This window comes from Chiloscyllium plagiosum, chromosome 8 (genome assembly GCF_004010195.1).
Source record: "Chiloscyllium plagiosum isolate BGI_BamShark_2017 chromosome 8, ASM401019v2, whole genome shotgun sequence".
Lineage (NCBI taxonomy): Eukaryota > Metazoa > Chordata > Chondrichthyes > Orectolobiformes > Hemiscylliidae > Chiloscyllium > Chiloscyllium plagiosum.
The window spans coordinates 95,635,847-95,660,154 of NC_057717.1; the positions used below are offsets into that span (position 1 = coordinate 95,635,847).

General features: G+C 44.3%; 1 protein-coding gene across 2 annotated transcripts in view; it reads left to right on the top strand.

The window, feature by feature from the left end:
• LOC122552203 (phospholipid phosphatase 3-like) overlaps window positions 1-24,308 on the top strand; it is an 83,161-nt gene that overhangs the window by 41,966 nt on the left and 16,887 nt on the right. For both annotated transcript variants that reach the window (XM_043694801.1, XM_043694800.1), the window contains exons 2-4: window positions 4,247-4,404; window positions 18,033-18,313; window positions 19,507-19,564. In XM_043694801.1, the coding sequence (XP_043550736.1) occupies window positions 4,247-4,404; window positions 18,033-18,313; window positions 19,507-19,564 (497 nt within the window). The remainder of the gene's footprint in view (window positions 1-4,246; window positions 4,405-18,032; window positions 18,314-19,506; window positions 19,565-24,308) is intronic.

The following is a 24,308-nucleotide window of genomic DNA, read 5'->3' on the forward strand; positions in this document are numbered from 1 at the left end:
CACACACACAGTCTCTCTCTCACACACAGACACACACAGTCTCTCTCTCTCTCTCTCTCACACACAGACACACACAGTCTCTCACTCTCTCTCACACATACACTCTCTCTCATACACAGTCTCACATGCTCTCTCACTCACACACAAACATACACACACACACTCGCACGCTCTCTCTCTCACACAGACACACAGTCTCTCACTCTCGCACACACAGTCTCACATGCCCTCTCACTCTCACACAAACACACACATTGTCGTGGCAAACTTCGGATGGGTTCCAGTTTTATTGATAAAAGAATGGAGAAACTCAGTGAGATCAATAGGAGGTTGGATTATCATTTGGGGGAAAACTCACTTGCACCACTATGGAGCTAGTACAGCGGGATGGTACTGACTGTGCAGAGAGCTGCATGCCCTGCAGGCTGAATGGCCACCAGCTGTACTATACCAATGCAATGTCAGCCAGAATGTTTGACAATCTGAGGGAACTCAAACAGCATTCTCTCCATTTCACCCATCCCTGATGTTTCTTTCCCCTCGTGTTGATTCTCTGGAAAGTAGTTACAGATCTAACTTTATTTTCGTTGAATCGTGTCCCACTGAGACATGTATCAAAAACTCACTCTGTTTTCTCCCTGTGCTGGTAGCTACATTTCAGAGGTGCCCTGTTAAGCTATTGACTCGCCAACCAGTGGAAACACATTGCCCCTGTTGAATGTAATTTTGATCACCTCCATCAGCCACGAATTTGCTTTCCTGTCTGAGAGGAAGGCTTAAGGATAAATCACATTACAACGTGGGGCCGGGGCAGGGCAGAATTAATGTGCAAGAAGGTCAGGAGTTCAAGACCCTGGGATGTTTCTGACTTAATTATTTTGTCGAATTTAATTCATTCCCCATCTGACTATGAGACATTCCAACTCGAAGGAAGTGAACATTGACACTTCCCAACCCGCCCATACAGTCAGTATTTCCTGACTTTGGATTGACTAGAAATGCCAGTTGTGGAGAATTTCTCAGGGCAATCTCCCCTGACAACAACCAGGGCAGGAAGACCGAAAGAGAGTGAGAGAGAATTTCTTTTAAAATGCAACATTCTTTGTCAGTTTATAAACTTGATACTGTCCTCCAGCAGTAAATAATTTCACACACAAGCAGCTCGGTTCTGTAATGGGGGGTGCAAAGTCTGGATTGCAGATGTGTGTGGATTTATAGAAAACAACAGAAAGATTGAGCTTGAAAGGCGAGGCAAAAAGGAATGTTCCTAAGAAATGGAAGCCTTGGAATGTTGCCCGGTCTGATGGGACAGACATAACCCAGATTTAATTTGGCCTGTTGTTTCGGTGAGGCATGGCAGCATTTTCACTAGGGCACAACAAAAACAAGGACTTGCGTTTAACTCGTGCCCCAGACACAATAAGACATCCCATGGCATTTGACAGGAGTCACAAGAGGAGGTCTTGGTGCTGATGATCGCAAGGTTGAAAAAGGGGTTGGCTTGCAGGAGAGAGAGAGAGAAGGGTCAAGAGAAGTACTGGGGGGGGTTCGAGAAAAAGACAGCTTTAGGGAATGTTTTCCAGAGCTTAGGGCCAAAGCAGCTGAAGGCAAGGCCACATATAGTGGAGTGATTAAAGTGTGGTCAGTGTAGGAGCAGTGCAGAGATCTCGGAGCATTGCCAGAGGAGATTACAGATGTAAAGATTGGCAAGGTAGCGTGGGGATTTGAACACACCTCCATTCACCCTCTGGGCAGTAGCAGAGATGGGGATTCGAGGCATGCTTTCAACCGGTTTGGCTTGACAATGTACCACAGTTCCTACACCACAGCACTGGGCCAGTTGTATTTTCTGTGGTTGTGCCTGCTTCCTTCCAGCTCATTCTTTCACTGTTTGTTCATCCTGCCTTCCCCCACCCCAGAGACAAATAGATCTGTCCTCCGCCTCAATCTAACACCTTAGTCTTTCAGAGATAGTACTCATCACGCGGTTTGGCTGTAACTAGGCTGTAACATAGACCCGCAATGTCCGGTCACCCCGACTCTCTCTAAACATTCTGATTTAATTTGATTTATTGTTGTGACGTGTACCTAAATACAGTGAGAAGCTTTGTTTTGCGACTGGTACAGGCAGACCATAACAAACAAGGACGTACAGATCATAGGGCGCTTAGGCAAAGTGTGGCATTTGAGATTACAACTGCTTCAGAGGTGTACTAAAGCAAGATTAACATTAAATGTGAAGTTAGAGAAGTCCATTCAGCAGTCTAATAGCAACAGGGAAGAAGCTGTTCTTGGTCTGTGTGCTCATGTTTCGGTATCTTCTGCCTGACGGTCGAATTTGGAAGCAAGTCCGTACTGCATGGTCCAGGCAAGCCAGGGGTTAAATATTTAAAGTGCAGCTTTAACAAGACAGTATTGCAGCCTCAGTGGCCCACTCCAGTTCTAGTGTAGGCCATGAGCAACTAGTAGAGCAGACAATTGTATAGCATGAGGTTGATTGAGAAAAGTAACTGTAGGTAGTTAGCTGTTTCACATTGGATGTGAGAATAACCATGGCAGAATCATTAATACCATGGATCACTATTCTAATTGTTTTTGTAATATGCATAAAACATCTAAAGGAAAACAATTCCTGAGCTAGAATGAAAATAGTTCTCGTATGTTTTGACAACACATCTATCCTAGGACAAGCCAAACAGAGACATGCACAAGAATTCCTAGAAGCATAGCATTCCAACCGGAACTCTATCAACAAACTCGTAAACTTGGACCTCGTTTACCACCCTCTGAGAAAAAGAACAGGAAATGACATCAGCACCGTAAATGACATCACCAAGCCAAGGAAACCTAAACATGAATAGAAAGCAGGTCACTTAACACCAGCGCTTCACTGGAGGCTCACTGATGATGTTACCTCGCATGGTGACAAAACATCTGAGAATGAACGTTCCAGCTCACTGAGCAAACATACATTCAGAAAATAGTTCTATTTCTACTTTTCAAATTGTCATGATTGTATTTCTTTAACACCTTTAATAATGCCATAAAATGTTTTGAGTGGCCGAATGAGAGTAGCAATCCCTGAGCAGTGAGTTAGAGAAGGGGTGACTTTTGGAAGACAATTGTTCTCTGATGAAGTTTATGGGGAAAGAAAAGAAAGATTTTCCTAAAGTTGAGAGACAGCAGATTTCCTCTACTGCAGCCAAACTGGATGTGCCTGACGTTGGGCTCTAGTGAACAGCAAATGCATCCTTCAAGTAGATGTGTGGAAACTTCTACTAGCCAATAACTGAGCAAGTTCCAATATTGCTGCATAGATCCCCTGTTGATCCATTCATATTGTGAAAACTGAAGAGAGTCAGTGGGTCACCAATGTCTGTGGAAAGAGGAACAGAGTTAGTGATTCAGAATCATGATGTTTTGTCAAAACTGTCATAACTGAAAGATATAATGAGCTGTCAGCAAGGAAGCAGCAGGAGGATGGAGAGGGAAGGACCAAAGGGTAATCTATTCATACAATGCACTTCTACAGAATCCAATAGCGTGTAGAAGCAAAGGTAGTTCTTCATTTCCAAGTTGTCAGACAACACAGAAACAGACCCTTCGGTCCAACCAGTCCATGCCAAACATCATCCTAAACTACACTAGACCCACCTTCCTGCTCCTGGCCTATATCCCTCCAAACGTTGTAACTGTACCCACATCCACCACTTCCTCAGGAAGTTCATTCCACACACGAACCACCCTTTGTATAAAACATTTGCCGATCATGTCTGTTTTAAATCTCTCCCTTCTCACCTTAAATATGTGCCCCCTTGTATTGAAATCCCCCATTCTGGGGAAGAGAAACCTATCATTAGCCCTATCTATATGATTTTATAAACCTCTATAAGGTCACCTCTGAACTTTCTACACTCCAGTGAAAAACATAGAAAAGGCCCATTGAAGCCTTTCTTTATAACTCGAGCCTTCCATACCTGGCAGCATCCTGGTAAATCTCTTCTGAACCCTCTCCAGTTTAATCATCTCCTTCCTGTGACAGGGAGATCTGAACTGGACACTGTATTCCAGAAGAGGTCACACCAATGTCCTGAACAACCTCAACATAATGTCCCAACTCCTGTACTCAAAGGACTGAGCAATGAAGGCAAGCGTGCCAATCGCCTTTTTATCCACCCACTCTACATGTGATGCAGACTTCAAAGGATTATGTAAATGTTCATTTTAGCTGTTTTGTCTCTTCCAGCTTCCCTTCCCTTCTTCATGGTGGAGTTCAATGCTGTCAAACCGTACCGCCGGGGTTTTTACTGTAACGACGAGAGCATCGGTTACCCACTCAAGAAAGAGGAGACCATCAGTGACCCTGTGCTGTGCACCGCAGGCATCCTGATCACGGTTGTTGCTGTAAGTTTGACTGTTTATTCTGCACGGTCCTTCTGTTTCAAATCTCTCTATCGATCTTTGATCTTTGCACGAGCAATCTATTCTTGGCCAAAAGGGAAGTTGTGAAGTCACCATTGGGGATCTGGACAGGGGGAAGAATCAGTCATGTCATCCAACGGTAAACATCGATGTCAGTCCCATTTGGTGGAAAGTCGATCCTCAATTCCATTCGTGACAAATTTACCTCAGTTCCATCCCAAAGTGATTGATCACTGGAGGACAAACTCTGTGTACCCTGGTGTAGCAGGTTGTTAGATTTGTTTCTAAGGAGTACAATCTGTCTTTCCACGTCATGTGAAGGAGAAACAAAGTGCGTTGGGAACTTCGTACTATTGGTTGTAGTGTGACATTAAACAGAGAGCACTAGGCAGAGGGACCATCAGGAGATCTGGTTGCAGTTTCAGAGATCCCTTTACTAAATACTGAGAAACAAATGGAAGAAAATAGATATATAGATAGCAAACATATCTGTTTAACAGAGACCAAAAATAGCAGCTGGGTTGAATTTGGCGTGGGAGCACAAAGTATTAATGGAGGAAAAAGTAGAAGTTGCTGGAAAAGCTCAGCAGGTCTGGCAGCAGAGAGAAATCAGAGTTAACATTTCAGATTGAGTGACCCTTCCTCAGAATTTATTAATGAGAGCAGGTGTTGGGCGAAGATTGGGCTTTGTCTTACAGGAGTAAGTGAAATAGTGTCCCTATAGACCTACTCCTAGGAGAATTCAGTCACACACTCCGTTGCTAACGGAAGGTCGGTCTTCAGGAGGTGGTGATGGTGAGGAATTGCATTTACATAGAGAGGAAATCTCAGAGTAATGCACCATCCCCGGGGGAGACTCTCTCTCTGGGTCTTGGAGTAACATCCAGATAAATTCTTTGAATCATTCGGCCCATCAAGTCCACACCAACCCTCCGACGAGCATCCCACCCAGACCCACTCCCCCCCCCTACCCTAGGGGTAATGCTGCATTTACCAAGGCCAGTCCATCTAGCCTGCACACTATGGGGCAATTTAGCATGGCCAATCTACCTAACCTGCACATCTTTGGAGGAAACCTACATAGACACTGGGAGAATGTGCAAAGTCCCCAGAGGGTGGAATCGAACCTGGGTCCCTGGCAATGAGGCTGCAGTGCTAACCACTGAGCCACCGTGCCACCCTAAATTACATAAACAGCTTCGGGAAACAGCAGCTTGTACTCAGTATAGCATAGAATTAAATCCCTACAGTGTGGGGACAGGCCCTTCAGCCCAAGACCATATTGACCCTCCAAAGAGTATCCCACCCAGACCCATTGCCCTACTATTCTACATTTACTCCTGACTAATGCACCCAACCTACATATCCCTGAACACTGTGGGCAATTTTAGCATGGCCAATTCACCCTAACCTGCACATCTTTGGACAGCGGGAGGAAGCCCACACTGACACGGGGAGAATGTGCAAACTCCATACAGACAGTCTCCCGAGGCAGGAATCGAACCCAGGTACAGTGAGACAACAGTGCTAAAAATCACTGAGCCACCGTGCCACCCCAAAGGAGTATGGGCATACTCACCTGCAGTGAGTAACTGAGTGAGAAGAGAGCTCTGGAATTGAAAGCTAGAACAATGTGGTACATCAGGCTGTTGTTGCTCAGATGACAGTCTGCTTGGGAGCACTGCATTACACACCAGCAGTTATTTATAGTGCCATGTTTGTACACTCCCTTGTATCTGCGTCTCTGAGAATACTAGCCTCCTCTAAGCCTAGTGAATCTTCAACTAACTAAGAAAGCTGGTTAGATGGGAAGGTGGAACAGCGAGCAGGCAATAAGACGACAAGCCTACATACTGAGTGCCTGGGATTTGCAATGTGTTGCCTCACAGGGCAGTGGCTAATGTTACTGCTTCCAAAAGAAAAACGGAATTAGGTAAATATTTAAAAGAAAGATGCAGGAATACAAAAAATAATCCAGAGAATGGAACTAACCAGATTGGTCCTTGCCCAAGCTGGTTGGGCTGAATGGCCTCCTCCAGTGCTGTACTATCCTGTGACAGGCAAATGATTGCAGATGCTCGAGATCTGAAGTAAATACTGAAAATGCTGGTAGAGCTCACCAGGCCTAGGAACCATTAAACATTTCAGGTTAGCCTCCCCTCAGATTTCCAGCATTCACGGTATTTTTTTTTTACTCTGATTAATATTCAATTCATAACACAATCCCACTCAGAAACACTAACCTGCTCTGCATCAGGACAGGGAGCTGGGGAAGGTCACCGACTTTAAGGGCTTTATGATAGAATGGGGACCCATACATTGTAAAGGACAGTTCAGGGGATGCGGCCTGACGATAATCTCAGCTCTTTCAAGAGCAACTTACATTTATATGTTTAACATGTTCCCAAGTCGCTTCACCCCATGACATCAAGTCACATCAGCAAAGATTTGGTCAGGTGACCAAAATCTTAGTCAAAGGAGTGGGTTTTAACAAGTGTCAGATTGGAATAAAGTGAGACTGAGCCTCAGCAAGGATTTCCAGAACTGCAGGCACAGCCACCGTTAGCAGTATGATAGAAACTGTCCAGATATAAATAGGAATTCACTTTACTTTGACAGAAGGCCAGTGCAAAGTAAAACTTGAATCAAACTCTTGAAAGACTGAATAGGAGGTAACACAGAGAAAGTCTAACACCAGTGTCAAGAATTAGAACAATAAGAGAGATAAGAAACAAGAAGAAAGCACCAAGGTTATCAACCCCTTTGATGTTCATTCCCCAAAATCTACAGTACATGCACTGCCCAGTCCCTGTAAGAGAGTAGCAGAATTTATGGGAACTTTAACAAGACCTGCTTAAATGGAAATACGGAACATCTGTCCAATCTGATTGGAGGTTAATCTTAACACAAGGTTATATAAAGATGTCGTTTGATGGGGAACAGATGCTGGAAAATCATCTAAGTACAATTACGTTAACCCTGTGAGTGCTGTCACAAAACCTGGAGGATTGTATGAGTCCCAGAGAGAAATAAGGAAATGGTATTTGTTTTGGCTGTTGATGCTGACTGGGGGAATCATTCCATTTAAGGGACATGGCTTAATGTGGGCAATTAGTGTTGCACAAGTTGGTTTTTGGTTTAATTAAATCAGCAGAGATTATTACTAAGCAGTGAGACCAAAATAATAGACTAAATGTGTGACATTCCATTGGGGTGTCTTAATGAACTAGATTAAAATATTTTACCAAACTCTCTTCAATTCCAATCTCTTGGCTGAATGTTATTAAAGGGACTACAGTTTTCTCTTGCACTTTACTTTGGAGGGATTGTTTTTGGGAACCATTATGAAGTTGTACATTTTCTTTACATTAGCCATTAATTAAATAGAGGCAGTAGCATCCTGGTAATGTCACTCAACTAATAATCTGGAACATTAGGCTCATGTCGAAATCTGACCATAACAGATAAGAGAATTTAAGTTCAAGAAGATCTGAAATTAAAAGCTCCTATAATAGTGACCTTATTGTTGTAAGGTTCACAGAGCCAGTCAGTCATAGTCGTACAGCACAGAAACAGACCCTTCGGCCCAACCCATCCATGCTGACCAGATTTCCGAAACTGAACTACTCCTATCGGCCTGCATTTGGCTCATATCCCTCGAAACCTTTCCTATCCATGTACCTGTCCAAATGTCTTTTAAATGTTGTAATTGCACCTGCCTTTACTAATTCCTCTGGCAGCAAATTCCATATACATACCACCCTGTGATTTTGGAGGAGATTTGTAGCTCAGGTTGGGGTTCTGGTAGCTCAGGTAAGTTTGCTCGCTGAGCCGGTAGGTTTTTTTTCAGACCTGTTTGATCGCCGTGCTTGGTAACGTCATCAGTGAGCCTCTGGAGAAGCGCTGGTCATAGAGTCATAGAGATGTACAGCACAGAAACAGACCCTTCGGCCCAACTTATCCATACCGACCAGATATCCCAACTCAATCTAGTCCCACCTGCCAGCACCTGGTCATATCCCTCCAAACCCTTCCTATTCATATACCCATCCAAATGCCTCTTGAATGTTGCAATTGTACCAGCCTCCACCACTCTCTCTCTGGCAGCTCATTGCATACACACACCACCCTCTGTGTGAAAAAGCTGTCCCTTAGGTCTCTTTTATATCTTTCCCCTCTTACCCTAAACCTATGGCCTCTAATTCTGGACTCCCCCACTCTAGGGAAAAGACTTTGTCTATTTATCCTATCCATGCCCCTGATAATTTTGTAATCCTCTATAAGGTCACTCCTCAGCCTTCGATGCTCCAGGGAAATCAGCCCCAGCCTGTTCAGCCTCTCCCTGTAGCTCAAATCCTCCATCCCTGGCAACATCCTTGTAAATCTTTTCTGAACCCTTTCAAGCTTCACAACATCTTTCCAATAGGAAGGAGACCAGAATTGCACGCAATATACCATCAGCCTATATTCCACTCTCCTGTACAGCCACAACGTGACCTCCCAACTCCTGTACTCAATACTCTGATCAATAAAGGAAAGCATACCAAACGCCTTCTTGTGCTCTGTCCCACTTTCTATTTATGTATCTGGATCTCTTAAGGTGGGTGATAAGAACTGGAAATGTTATCATCCATCTTAAATAAAAAAGTGGGACAGAGCACCAGTGCTTCACCAGAGGCTCACTCATGATGTTACCTAGCGCTACGATGAAACAGGTCTGAAAACAAACCTACCAGCTCAGCGAACAAACATACAACCAAAACACACCACCCTCTGTGTGAAAACGTTACCCCTCAGGTCCACTTTAAATCTTGACCCTTTCACCTTATACCTATGCCCTCTAGTTTTGGACTTTCATACCCTGGGGAAAAGAGTTTGTCTATTCACTTTATCTATGGCCCTCATGGTTTTCTAAACCTTTATAAAGCCACCTCTCAGCCTTTGACAGTGCAGGGGAGAAATGTTCCAGTCTATCCCGCCTTTCCTTCTAACGCAAATCTTCCAGTCTCAGTAACATCCTTGGAAATCTTTTGTCCTCCCTTTCCAGTTTAATAACATCCTTCCTCTGGCAGGGTGATCAGAATTGTGCACAGTATTCCAAATGTGGCCTCGCCACTGTCTTGTACAGCTGTACGTGACCTCCCAATTCCTATACTCATTGCACTTCCCAATGAAGGCAAGCATGCCGAATGCCGCCTTCCCCACCCTGTCTTCCTGCGACTCCACTTTCAAGGAACTATACACCTGCACCTCTATGTTTGACAACACTCTCCAGGGCCCTACCATTAAGTGTGTAAGTCCTGCCCTGGTTAGTTTTATCCAAATACAATGCCTCATATTTATCTAAATTAAGCAACTAATGTTTTTGGCTTTGCCGGTGATGCCCACATCCCATACAAACATAAAGGGAAACAAAAAGAAACATTGTCTTTTATATGTCTCCAAAAAATTTACTTAATTTATACCTGATTATTCATGCCTAATGTTCCTCAGAACTGAGCTGGTGAACCACCTTCTCAAAGTAGTTGATGTGGTGACAACAATCCTCTAACCCCTTTGGTAGGGAGATCTAGGATTTGAACTCGGTGATGATAGGATTGTAATGAATGTCCGAGGCAAGATTGACTTGAAAATGAGCCCAAAGGTGGTGGTGTTCCCATGCATTTTCTGTCTTTGCCATAAGACCACAGAGTCTTCGAGCTATACAGCATGGAAACAGACGCTTAGTTCCAACTTGTCCATGCCAACCAGATACCCTAAGTTAATCTAGTCCCATTTGCCAGTATTTGGCCCATATCCCTCTCAACCCTTCCCATTCATATACCCATCCAGAAGCTTTTAAATGTTGTAATTGTATCAGCCTTCACCACTTCTTCTGGCAGCTCATTCCACACACACACCACCCTCTGTGTGAAAAAGTTACCCCTCAGGTCCCTTTTAAATCTTTCCCCTCTTACCTTAAACTTATGCCCTCTAGTTTTGATATGGGAGTAGATTTAGGCCACCAAATCTGCTGTGCCATTTGATCACGGCTAACATGTTTCTCAACCCCATTCTCTTGCCGTCTCCCCTTAACCATTGATCCCTTTACTAGTCAAGAACACATCTACCTGTCTTAAATACACACGTAGTAAATTCTGGTGATGGAAATCAGGGCTTTGGGAGTTGCTGCCGGTGGAGTGATTTGGGATCTTTCTTATCTGCTGCAGCGTCCAAAGTGAGAGAAAGAAGGACTTTTAGTTTGAAAGCGTCTTTCACAACCTTGGGAAGTCCCGTTACATTTTATAAACGACGAGGTACTTCTGAAATGTAATTCATAATCATAATTTAGCAAGTTAACCTTTTTGACTGAATTGTCATTAATTCAGCAAGACATCATTTCTGGGATTCTGCGGCGTCTGAGCTGCAGTCTGTGACCCAGTATGTAGGAGCACGGTGGTTACTTCCAAGCTGACAGTGAAGGTAAACATTTGCAGCATTTGTAACTGGATATATTTTTAGTCTAAACATATAGTACCTGGTTTCACGGCTTCCTGTGCACGAGAATGCATTGGTCATGTAGTTATTTGAGAGGATTTAGCGAGATGAGAGATCTATCAGCATTCCCAGTCAGTGGTTTGTGGTGGAATAATTTTCACAAATCGTATTTGTACCAAGTGAACGGGAGCAAGGAAAATCCCAGTTACAATTCAATGACTTTGACTCTCCCACAATGGCTATCAAACTCTGCCCCATCAGCTTTGGGTTGTTTGTTGAGTGTTCACATGTGCCTCACAGCGTGTATGTCCCTCTGTTCTGACAGTGTGCAAGGGGAGGTGAGGGGGGAGTCATTAGGTCTGCCTTTGCTCAGAAGTCAGACGCATGCTGGGCAGGATCAACCTCAAAAGGTCAGTGCCCTGCAGCTCCTGAACCTGGCGGTCAGAGCTATGAGCTGAGGCAGTATCAGGGCTCACCTTCCCTGTTGCATTTATTCCCCCTTGAATTCTCTGCATCAGCAAGGCTGTTCCTCGTGCTGTTGCAAATCAGAACACAAGACACCAGCACCTCAACGCTGCTGTGGAGTCATCGAACTGTGCGTTTCAACTATTTTTGAGCCTCCATTCCCCACACCTTTGTGTGATTCACAAAGGCGACAGAGAATTCCACCTCCAGGGACAGGAGTTTTCTGGAATTTTGAAGGTGTGTTCCATTGTCTTGGAGGATGTTGTGGTGTGGTTGAGGGTCGCTCTCAACCAATCAAGTAGATTTGTGCTTTGTGTCTTCGTAGACGGTGGACAGGTTTTGGGAAGTCAGGGAGTCACATGGTACAGATTGCCCAGCCTCTGATTTGCTCTTTTGCTGTAACATTTGTGCAGCTGGTCCAGTTAGGGCTCTGATGAATTAGCTGATCCTTTGCGAAGGTCTCATTTACTTTAGCGGTGGATGGAGTTGCCCATCATATGGACAGTTGCCTGGGCAACAAAGCCTGGGTGTGTCTCTGGTGGTCTTCTGAGGTTCATTTTCATCTTTATCTTGAATGTAAGGAATCACAGTTCCATAGAACCATTGGCAACTCTCTCCATTATAGATAGAGAGAGAGAGACAATTGGTCATGTGCAATTTGAGGGTAACAAAACCACAAGGTTGGGGTAAAGTGCCAAACCAGAGCCTCCATGAACTCTGACAGCTGGTTTAGGGATTGACCCCATGCTGTTGGCTTTGGTCTGCACCCATGCCCTCATCGTCCAGCCAACCGTGCTAACTGCCCGCAGGCTCTTGGATGGCTATGGGATACAGTGTTGGACTCTTGCTCAGATTTGATCATTGTTGGTTTACCATTCAGAGGATATCTGTTTACAGTCTGTATGACATGGGATATAGAGCCACGTGTGGGTCACACAGTGTATTTCTGTCTCAGAATTCATTTGTCCACAACCTGCAAAGAGGCTGAGGAGTCAACTCCAGGGAACAAGCAGTGAGCCGATTGAGTTGATTCCTATCAAACGTGAGACTCTGTTAGTGCTGAGTCAGTGTGTTGCTGCCTGCCAGCTGGAAATTGGCAGAGAGACTGACAGAGAGGTTTCTTTCACTCGGTGTGTTGCTGCATTGAGAAGATGCAATACCTTCCCAAATTGGCAGACTACACAAAGGCGATACACCAATTCAGAAACGTTGGCCACAGCTAGACCCATAACTAGGCCCATATGTCACATAACCTGTGAACTATCACTTTCTCGTTCCACCGCTCAGTGTAAGCATTGCTCTAGTTGGCCAAAGGTGTAGCAGAAAACAGAAAGAGAGAAAATCTGAAACCCCAGTGGCTGTAGGAGTTAACACAAGTTTCAGAGATTCAATGCTCAGTTCACTGATCAGTGCTCATGGGCAATACGAGAGTTGCTTTATGTACCTCTGGCTGAGAGTCGAAAATCAGCCAAGAATCCTGTTCCTAATCATTTCCAAGCAAAGCCTGTTGGGAATGGAGATGCTGGGTGACTCTGGTGTGATGTCCCACCATTCTAACATCCTCCTTGTGGGCATTAACCGAACTATAGTAAAACACTCATTGAAGGGGAGACATTGAAGGAACTAATGTGGGGAGGAGTATGCAGAAAAGGATTCAATCACCAAGTGATATAAATATGAATGGAGCCCCTCTATTGTCCAACCAGAGTTAGCTATCCATAATGGCTCAGTGCTTAGCCCTGCTGCCTCACAGCACCAGGGTCTCAGGTTCGATTCCAGCCTCAAGCGACTGTCTGTGTGGAGTTTACACATAGTGTTAGGTGCATTAGTCAGAAGGGAAATGGGTCTGGGTGGGTTAGTCTTCGGAGGGTCGGTGTGGACTGGTTGGGCTGAAGGTCCTTTCCACACTGTAGGGAATCTAATCTAAAATGCAAAGTTTACAGCTTAGGCCGTGTGAGAGATCAAACAAATGAGTCCTTCAAGACAAAGTTGATTTGCAGTGAATCGAAAAGAGCTAGAATATTTATTGAGGTGAAGACTGAGGGGCGGTGAAGACATATTCAAAAGCAGAGGCTGGTGCATAAATTAGGGCTGGAATTTCAATTTGGGACGACAGGATCGGAGACTGTTGCTGGGTTTTGACACACACACACGCAAACACTCCAGCCGGGGGAGTTGTCACTCTCAGGGACAGTGACTGGACTGCCCCCACATTTGACTTGGGTACAGTTTCCCTGCCCAGTGAAGGGCAGCCAGTTGGCTCTTGACATTGCACAATCAATCACAGCTTGAGAGAACAGCCTGCAGCATAAGGTAAAGACGTCAAAGGGGCGAGAGAAAGTGAGGACTGCAGAAGCTGGAGATCAGAGTGTATCGGCCAGTTTAAATAAGAAAAGCATCCAAGTCACTGTTGTGTGGTGGGGTGGAGGTGGGACCCGTCTATAGAGTTAAAAATCACACAACACCACCAGCTTTTGAAAACTCTTAAAACCTGCTCTGAAAGCTAGTGCTTCCAAATAAACCTGTTGGACTATAACCTGGTGTTGTGTGATTTTTAACTTTGTATACCACAATCCAACACGAGCATCTCCAAATCCTGTCTATAGAGTGGCCACACACCAACGCAGGGAGATAGGGAGGGTGTGTTAGCTTGCCTGGTGTCAGGGCACGCTCATCCTACCATTGGGTGGACCCTTCCAGGCTGAGAAGCTGTGTTCTATCAAATCCTTGCATCTGTTAACTGGAGGTTGACTGGATGATCCCAGTTTGGCTCTGGCTACCTGTGTTGATAACCCTATCCTGTCGTGTTGCCCGTCTCTGACCCTTTCCGAACCCAAATATGGCGTCTCCAAAAATTGCTGGCACAGGTATTTTCAAGTTCCATCTGTCTTCAGTCCCAACCTGGGTGATCCTTCCCATAATGTTTACTGAAGTAAGGAATCAAAATCACCTACAGATTCAAGGCAATTGAATGACAATATTTCCCTCCTGACTTTACCCTCTGATGGAGATAATGTTCAAAATACAATTTGCTTTCATTGTTTGATTAAGGGACCGGGTAGGGGAAGAAGCTGCTGATTGTGTGTAGGGTTAGTATTTATCACAGATTTTACTGGATATCAGAATCTGCTGAGTAATGCAGGTTCACACCAGCATCTCCCCCACTCGTCGAAAGGATAAACTATAAATCTCACTGTTGTACAAACAATTCCCTCGTACTTTGAAGGGCTTACAATTGCGAACTGGAATCAAAGGGCCAGTGAAATGTGAAGATTACCCCTTGAGTAAGCAGTTCATGATCCATAACTGATGAGGTCATGTACATTTCTAACGGCAAAGGGATATTGACACATTGCATTAATTAGTAACTTCAGCAGCACATGGAAGCAGTTACATGCTCAGGGCTGTTTGTCGGTCAGGAGTAGCTGAACTAAATGCAGTCAGAGTGATTACTTTTCCCATCGAATCTGCAGACTGAAGGATGGTGCAGTGGGTGAGTCGGACTTGTGTGATCAGGAAGAGATTTGTCAAGCTATCCAGATGATTGCATTAACCACAAATATCTGATATGAGGGGTTCGTCAAAATTCCACAATTTAAAAGATCCTGGGTTGAAATGATTTTGTTGATGAGCAAAGAAAAACAATTTGCATTTCTACGGCTTTCCATACTTCCAGATGTCACGAGCACTTCGCAGCCCCTAATGAATCACTTTCCAAAGCACAGCCACTTAAGCAGTCAAATGCCACAGCCGATCTTTTACACAGCAAGATCCCACGAGCAGTCAATGTTGGACCCAGCCGATTGACAGAGTTCATTCAAGGCAATTGACAGCTATGACACTGAACTCGTTCCTTGAACGTTTGTGAACAGTTCTGTCAGGGTCAGGATCAGCAAGCCCACCAGGAAAATGAGACCTTATGTTTTTCTCCCTATAGAACATATTAGCCTTGGAGGGAATGCAACACACGTTCATTAGGACTGATTCCGGGGATGAAAGGATTGTCCTGTGAGGGGTGGGGGGGGGAGGTTGAGTGGACCAAGCCTGTATTCCATAGAATTTAGAAAAATTAAAGATAATTTAATTGAAGCATACAATTCTGAAAATGTCTGATGAGGACGATGTTTTTCCTGACTGGGGACAAGAATCTCGGAATAAAATTTGAGAGTCTTTGGAACTGTCTTCCACAAAAGACAGCAGAAACAGAGTCTTTGAATGTTTTCAAGGCAGATGTAGATAGATTCCCGATAAGCGTCAGGGTGAAGGTTTATCAGCGAAAGGCAGGAATGTGGAGTATTCCATCGGCCATGATCTGATTGAATGGTGGAGTGGGCTCGAGAGACAGAAGGAGGTGCTAATTTGTACGCTGGTATGGTATGTTCAAGCCTCAAATCTATCGATTGTTCAGGATGGATGACGTAAGAAAGTGGAGCTGAAGTAAAAGATGAGCCATCATCACAACGATGGGCGGAACAGGCTCAAAGAACGAAACAGAGTGCTCCTGTTTGTTTCTTAATGTTCTTAGTTGGTTTGGAACAAACATAGAGTTGTTTCAAACCTGCCCTGGTGAAATCTGAATTCAATACAAAATCCAAAAGGGGAAAAAAGAAGAGCTAGCTTAACGGTGATCGTGTAATCCAATCAATTGTCATCAACATCCATTTGGCTCGTTAAAGGACCCTTTAGCAATCTGCTCTGGCCTATGAATCCAGACCCATACCAATGCAGTTGACTCTTAAACTATTCTCTAGGTAATTAGGGATGGGCAATAAATGCTGGTCTAACCAGCAACACCCACATTCCATGAATTAATAACAAGAAACTAATGCCTACCCTGGTAGATACCTGATCGTTCGTCTATATCTGTCATAAATATTTTATATGCAAACAGGGCAGCACGGTGGCTCAGTAGTTAGCCTCTGCTGCCTCACAATGCCCAGGTTCCCAAGGTGCCAGGTTCAATTCCAGCCTCGGGTGACTGTCTGTGTGGAGTTTGCACATTCTCCCCGTGTCTGCGTGGGTTTTTTCCTACAGTCCAAAGATGCGCAGGTCAGGTGCATCTGGTGAATTGAGTGAATTGGCTATGTGTTAGGTGCATTAATCAGAGTGAAATGGTCTGGGTGGGTTACTCTTTGGAGGATCAGTGTGGACTGGTTGGACTGAAGGGCCTGTTTCCACACTGAAGGGAATCTAATCTAATTTAAACTGAATAGTGTTGATCAACTGGGCAGACCATAACCTGAAGGTCTGAAGAGCAGCAAAATTAGCCAAGGGCGAGGAATGGATCTGAAAGAATAGGTTAATATTGGTTTGGAGATGTCGGTGTTGGACTGGGGTGTACAAAGTTAAAAATCATACAAAACCACCTGATGAAGGAGCAGTGCTCCAAAAGCTAGTGCTTCCAATTAAACCTGTTGGATTATACCCTGGTGTTGTGTGATTTTTAGCTAGATTAATATTATTATGTCAGCAGTGCAGAGCATCAGAACAGTCAGCATTGAAACTCTAATGCAGTAAGACATTTCAGATATATCCATTTCTCTTCACCATAACAGACCAGTACTACACAGTAAAGTGATCGATGCCTTGTTGTTCCTTGGTCTGTGCTTTCTAGTACAAAGGACTGTCTTCTCAGATCGGAAAGGGTTAACAAAGGACAGAGCTGCATAAGCAGTTTGTTCCTGTAAAGGAATTCCTGTAGTTATTTACATGCTCAAGTCGACTGTACAGGCCCTTATTCATGCTGCTTGCTCCCTGTGTGATTAATGATCGGGGAAAGGAGCTGTTACTCATTTGTATGCCACAGAATTTATCTTGGCATTGGACTTCCACTGACATCACGGCTGTCAGTTCTGTCTTGGATGCTGTGAGTTTGACTTTGAAAAGATCTGTGGAAAACACAACTGTGAAGGATGAGGTCAGGTCAATCAACTGAAATGGGCTCCTCACTGAATGGACACAAATAGAATCTCACTTTATTTGGTCGGGATGTTTTTTACCAAGGAGCTTAAAGGTCAGCGTGTACCTTCAGTGTACATTAATGATTATAATTTATTAACTGCACAAATACAGTGCCAAAATCTTGCTGGTCAACTTCCGATGTGGACCTAAAATGCCTTAATATAACAATAGCATCGCCTGTCTGTGTCCTTGAATTATAATAACTCAATTCACTAATATATAACGAGGCCACAGGGACCCAGTGTTGAGTTTGACAGAATTTGACAGGATCAGTCAGTGATAAAATCCTTGGGAAAAGTTTGACTGCATTGAGATCTGGAATCTTGTTTAGATGGCCTGCACTAAACAAGAGAAAGTTCATAGTCATGCCGGTACAATGTCACATCACAGATGATGATGATGGACTTCTGCTCGGATAGCTTGAGCTCAAATTGCCTGAATTTACAAATTCTGATCCAAAGAGTTAAGGGCAGACAAAGAATCTGACTGCAGTGTTCCATGCCAACACCCTGTCTGACCTGTCCCTACTCCATATCCTGAGTGGTCCCGCATTCCCAACAGTAGGACCAGTGCTGACCCACGGGAGGATGACAGAAAGGGAGGGATGCAGGGCCGGGTGGGTGGAGGTGTAAACTAGGGAGTTGAAGATGACTGAGCTTGCAAGACCTGACCTGATCCTCGCCTCTTGTCCCCTTGCCTTTTCACAGATTGTCTTTGGCGAAAGCTATCGAATCCGGTTCTTGAATGAGAAATCCAACTCCTTCATCTCGAACCCCTACGTCAGTGTGATTTACAAGCAGGTCGGCTGCTTCCTCTTTGGCTGCGCTGTTAGCCAGTCCCTCACTGATTTGGCCAAGGTTGCTGTCGGGAGGTTGAGGCCCCACTTCCTGGATGTCTGCAGGCCGGATTTCTCCAAAATCAACTGCTCGAAAGGATACGTTGAGGTGTACACTTGCAACACGACAATCTCGGCAGAAACTGAAGCTCGGTAGGACATCCTTGGTTGATCTGGGGTTTTGCTGCTTTTGTTTTTTTTTTGACTGGTAGCTCTCTCCTCCACATTCCTGTCACAAATCTGAATTAGCAGCAGGAAGAGGTCACTCAGCCCATAAAGCCTGATCTGATTGTGGGAACAACTCCACGTTCTGACCTGTCCCCTAATGTGAAAATATAAACTAAGATCGGGAGTAGGCCATTCAGCCCCACTTTCCTTCCTTGGCCAAGATGTTGGTGGATGGGAAGTTCAGCTACTCATTGATCAGGTCCATTCATTGAGTTTTTTTTGGGGGGTGAAGTGTGAGTAATGGCAATAGCCCTGTGCTTTGATATACTGTACGGCTTCATCACAGAGCCCTAGTGATTGGCTATTAGTGACCAGGTTTTAAGTGTCATCCAAACTGCATATAACTGAAGGAGCAATTGGGTGTTACAATTGGCTTTGATGACTGAATTACAGAAAGCAGAGGATCAACACTTGGAAAGTTTAATACCAGGAACAAGGGGGTTTTATATATATCGGGGATAGGATTGACAAATTGGACTAGAGTTGGGATTAATTCCCTTTCCCTCTTGGGTTTGGGTGGGTGGGAGAGAGGGAGGAAAGGGATGAAGGATGATCTCATCAAAATATCAAAACAATGATAGACTTTGGTGGATCGCATACAGAGGGTATGTTTTCTCTCATGAGGAAGGGCAGAACTAAAGCCCGTCAATGTAAGACAGCCAACGAGAAACCCAGTAGGAAATTGGGAAGACCCTCTTTGTATAACCAGAGGTGAGAATATGGAGCCACATGGAGAAGTTAAAGCAAATAGGGCAAATGTAATTAAGAGGGCCCAAGACTGGCAGATGATGGAGAGAATGAAACAGACTGTGATATGATGGAATGAGATGATTAAAGACTGGAGGAGGTTGAAGGGAATCATCAATACCTGTAGGGACTGGATGGGCTGAATGGGCTGTTTCTGTGCCGTTTATCCTATATAAGTCCAAGTGCTCATCACTGTCCAGAGTCCTGGAAAGTTCATGTGGATGTCAAGTGACAGGCTTGACTATGGAAATTCCCAGAGCAAACCAACAGGTTTTCTCAGAGGAGAAAACAGGAGTTATTTTACTATTATTTCTGTCAGGTACAAAGCACTTGCCTGAATATCTGACCCTTGAATTTTGTTCTATTTTTAGGAAATCTTTTTACTCAGGGCACGCCTCCTTTGCAATGTACACCCTGCTGTATCTCGTGGTAAGTGATTTAAGAACATAGGAGCAACATGTCCAGCTTGCTCTACATTTTATTCGATCGTGGTTAATTGCACATTTCTGGTACTTTTTACCCATACTATCCCCATAACCTTCTAGGTCACCAGTAATCAGAAATCTATCATTATCTATTTTAAACAGACTCAAAAGCTGAACTTGCACTGCCCAAATAACAACCCTGTTATTTTATTTTTTAATTGTTTTAGTTCTAGACTCCCTAACCAGGAGAGCACCTTACCTGCACCTACTCTTTAAGCATTTTGTAAGTTTTTATGAGTACACCTCTCATTATTCAAAATGCAGGAACAGTTTATCCAGTCTCTCTATAGGATAGTCCTGGGTCAGGTAAGCGGTTATCTTACCATAGACTGATTACATTGGAAGTATAGGACCCAAACATATCTCGACTTCTTGGCATTATCATTAAAACTTGTCATGCGTCAGGAGAAATCAGTGTAATTTCCCTAGAACTGTGATATATATTTATAAGTTTATGCAGTTAACCATTCCTTACTGGAATTGTTAAACTTTACTTTGATTTGCTTGGGTTTGGATTTTCTATGAGTATGAATCTCCTTGTACCAGTGATGCTAGAATCTTGGCCTTAACGTGGGTTTAAACTTATCACACAAGGGGACAGTGAGGGTTAGTCAGTCATGCATGTGCTTGTTCCCAGTGTGTCACTTTATTAAAAATAAGTCTGGAAGTCACCGTAGAGTCATAGAGATGTACAACACGGAAACAGATCCTTTGGTCCAACTCGTCCATGCCGGCCAGATATCCCAACTCAACCTAGTCCCATTGGCCAGCACTTGGCCCATGTCCCTCTAAACCCTTCCTATTCATATACCCATCCAGATGCCTTTTAAATGTTGTAATTGTACCAGCCTCCACCACTTCCTCTGGCAGCTCATTCCATACACGTACCACCCTCTGTGTGAAACAGTTGCCCCTTAGGTCCCTTTTAAACCTTTCCCTAAAACTATGACCTCTAGTTTTGTACTCCCCTACTCTGAGGAAAAAAAACGAGTCTATTTATCCTATCCATGCCCCTCATGATTTTATAAACCTCTATAAGGTCACCCCTCAGCCTCCGACGCTCCAGGGAAAACAGCCCCAGCCTGTTCAGCCTCTCCCTGTAGCTCAAACCTCCAACCCTGGCAACATCCTTGTAAATCTTTTCCGAACCCCTTCAAGTTTCCCAACATCTTTCCTGGAGTAGGCATGCATGCCATTAGCTTATGAACGTTTGGTGTGTTCCTGTGACCACTGCAACAATTTGTCTACTATTACCAGGTCATTGTGAGCAATTTACAGCAGGAGTTCGTTTTTACTTCTATAGAACATTTCCAGAAGGGGGTGACATAATATGTGCCCATTACAATTAACTGAAAGATATCCTCTCCACCTTAAAATTCATGAGCCAAAATTACCTGGGATTTTATTTCAAAATATTGCCTGGATTCACTCAACACCCCAGTGCTGGTATGCGCAAACTGAAATTGAATCTTGGAGAGTATATTCAATATAAGCTGCACCATCAGCAACTCGGTGTGTTGGCAGTCGATGTTTGGGAACAGGGTTTTCCTGTAAATGTCATCAATTTTTGAGGGAGTTCTATCAAAGACATCCATGGGTTCAAGGAGGTGCTGGATGCTTTTTTGAAGAGAAAGGGACTGAGGGCCATGGTAAAGTGATGTGTGCCAGGGTTGATCTTTGGAAAAAGTGACATCATGACTTTTTCCTGTTACTCAAACTTCTTTTGTCATAGTATCTGTTTCTGACTTTCTCTCTCTCTCTTTCTTTCTCTTTCTTTCTCTCTCTTTTTCTCTTTCTCTTTCTTTCTTTCTGTCTTTCTTTTCTTCTCTCTCTTTCTTTCTCTCTTTCTTTCTTTCTTTCTCTCTCTCTTTCTGTCCCCACTATCACAGAAAGGTGAATAGAAAAGAAAATACACGTTTAAACACCGAAAGAATGTTGTAAATCAGAAACATAAACAGAAATTGCTGGAAAAGCTCAGCAGGTCTGGCAGCATCTGTGGAGAGAAATCAGAGTTAACGTTTCGAGTCGAGTGACCCTTCCTCTGAACAAAAACAAAATCTTTTTGTTAGAGAATGAGGAAGCACTTTAGCTGGCATCACCCTCTCAGCTATGGTGCGATGCTTTCTTTATTCCACACTCTGTCGGAACCTGTTGTTTTGAAGTCATACCGAATGCCTCTGGTATAAGTTACAGGCAGTTTTTCACAAGATGTGTTGTGTTACCTCAAGGGACTACTTCACCCAATACCGATGAATATGAACAACGGCTGAACCTGTTCACAGCTCATATTTGAATACCGCCACTGCTCCATTTGACCCATAGCTCTCAAGAGTTAACTGATTAATTACCTTGTTCTGGGTTGGTGCACTGTGAAGAGCCCCAGTGTAGGAGTAAAGCCGAACACCAGTGCAAACCATACGGAGAATGGTTGTGTAGTTTGAACATCTCATGCAATGTTTTCTCACACATAAACTCTGATAATTGTTGTGTGGTTACTATGTTTGTGTGGTCAAATGGACTCCATCTGCACTGTAACATTTCCGTGGCTCGTTAAATGAGCTGTCTCCTCCTTTCTCCCCACACCTTGCCCACTGTTTTTATCCAAATAAACTTCCAGTACTATGAGATACAAGTGCAGTGACACACCACAGTAATTAGCGTTATTCTCTGATGTTAGTGATCCATGTGCAATTTTCTCACACCGAGAGTTAAACATGGAAGTTGACCCTGACGGAGGATGCTCTCTGCTGCTGCCTCTCACGTTGTGAGAAACAGCTGAATGGGCACAAATGCCAAGGGCAGTCCAGTTACCCGTCCCCAGCTCGGATTCCCAAACTGGCTGCAGCAAATCTCCGCCTTCTCCCATAGCAACATTGGAAACCTCATGTGCAGACTCTGAAGGGAACTAACTCTGTCCCCTGACACAACTGTTCTGGGCACAACCGATATAAGATTGCGTCCAAGTCACACCCATCATTTTGGGGTGAAGTTCAAGCAGAACTATTTAAAAACCATCCCTTTCCAGTAATCTGTGGCACTAAACAGCAAAACAAAAACTGATTTTTTAAAAAAAATTGTTTCTTGGGATGTGAATCAGGGCTGAAAATGAAAAATGTTGCAGGTCGCAGTGGGGTCAGGCAGCATCCGTGGGGAGAGTGAGAACAAGCTAACGTTTCGAGTCCAGATGGCTCTTTATCAGAGCTGGCAAGATCAGCATTTTGTTGCTCATCCCTAATTGCCCTTGAATGGGTTGCTGGATCATTTCAGAGGACAGTAAGCATTGTGGATTTAGAGTCCAATCTGTTAAGGGTGGTAGATTTTCCCGAAGGTCGCTAGTGAATCTGACGGCTTTTTACCTCAAACATTGGTTTTCTGATCACTGAGACGAGGGTTTTATTGTGGGTGAGTAATTAAATTTGACTGGCTATCATGGTGGGATGTGACCTGCTGTATCTGGAACATTAGTCTCTAGCTCTGGATTCCTGGTGCAGTCCAGAACCACGGAAATGTTACAGTGCGGACGGAGTCCATTTGACCCATCACGCCTGCACTGGCTCGTTAAATGAGCTGTCTCCTCCTTCCTCCCCACACCTTGCCCACCGTTTTTATCCAAATAATCTTCCAGTGCCCTCTGGAACTGGGTTTGCCTCCACTACACTTGCAGGCAGTGCATTCTATAACCTACGTAACTGTTGAGTGAAAAGGTTCTTCCTCATTTCACCCCTGTGTCCTTTGCAGGTCACTTTCAATCTTATGCTCCTCTCGTTCTTGTTCCTTTTATAGGCAGGAACAGCTCCCCCCCCACCCCATCTACTCTATCCAGCCCGGTCTGGATCAAATCTCTTGAGGACAGCCCCAACCCTTTCAATTGATCCTCATAAATTGGAGTTCCTCATCTCTGTGGAACCATTCCTATAAACCGCTTCTGCACTCTGTCCGACATTACCCACAATGCTACCCCCACCTTTGAATTGTCTCAGTCTGACAGGGTTGTTATAAGGCGACCTGAGCCATGTAACAGGATGCAAGGGTGAGCAATCAAATGGTTAGACATAGAAGCAGGGTCTGAAGGAAAAGAAGTGGCCCTCACTGTGAATTGGATGTGGAGCGGGATTATACACATGGATAATGCACTTTTGATAGTTCCTGCTTGATCTGGTCACTGGGTCATCTGCTCAGCAGGGGAGTGCAACATACTAAAGCAACGCAAAGATGGCATCAGCAAGTAACAGCTAAACATGTGGCCTCCTCAGCCCAGGAGCCCAGAGTCTATTCCGTCCACTTTACTTATTTTGCTTTAGAGTCATAGAGATGCACAGCATGGAAGCAGACCCTTCGGTCCAACTGGTCCATGCCGACCAGATATCCCAACCCAATCTAGTCCCATTTGCCAGCACTTGGCCCATATCCCTCCAAATCCTTCCTATTCATATACCCATCCAGATGCCTTTTAAATGTTGCAATTCTACCAGCCTCCACCACTTCCTCTGGCAGCTCATTCCATACACATACCACCCTCTGCATGAAAAAGTTGCCCCTTAGGTCTCTTTTATATCTTTCCCCTCTCACCTCTCACTTCAATGCTCTTGTTATAAAAAGCAAAGAAGGTTACCTCAGATTACAACAGGATCTGGACCAGATGGGCCAATGGGCTGAGAAGTGGCAGATGGAGTTTAATTCAGATAAAT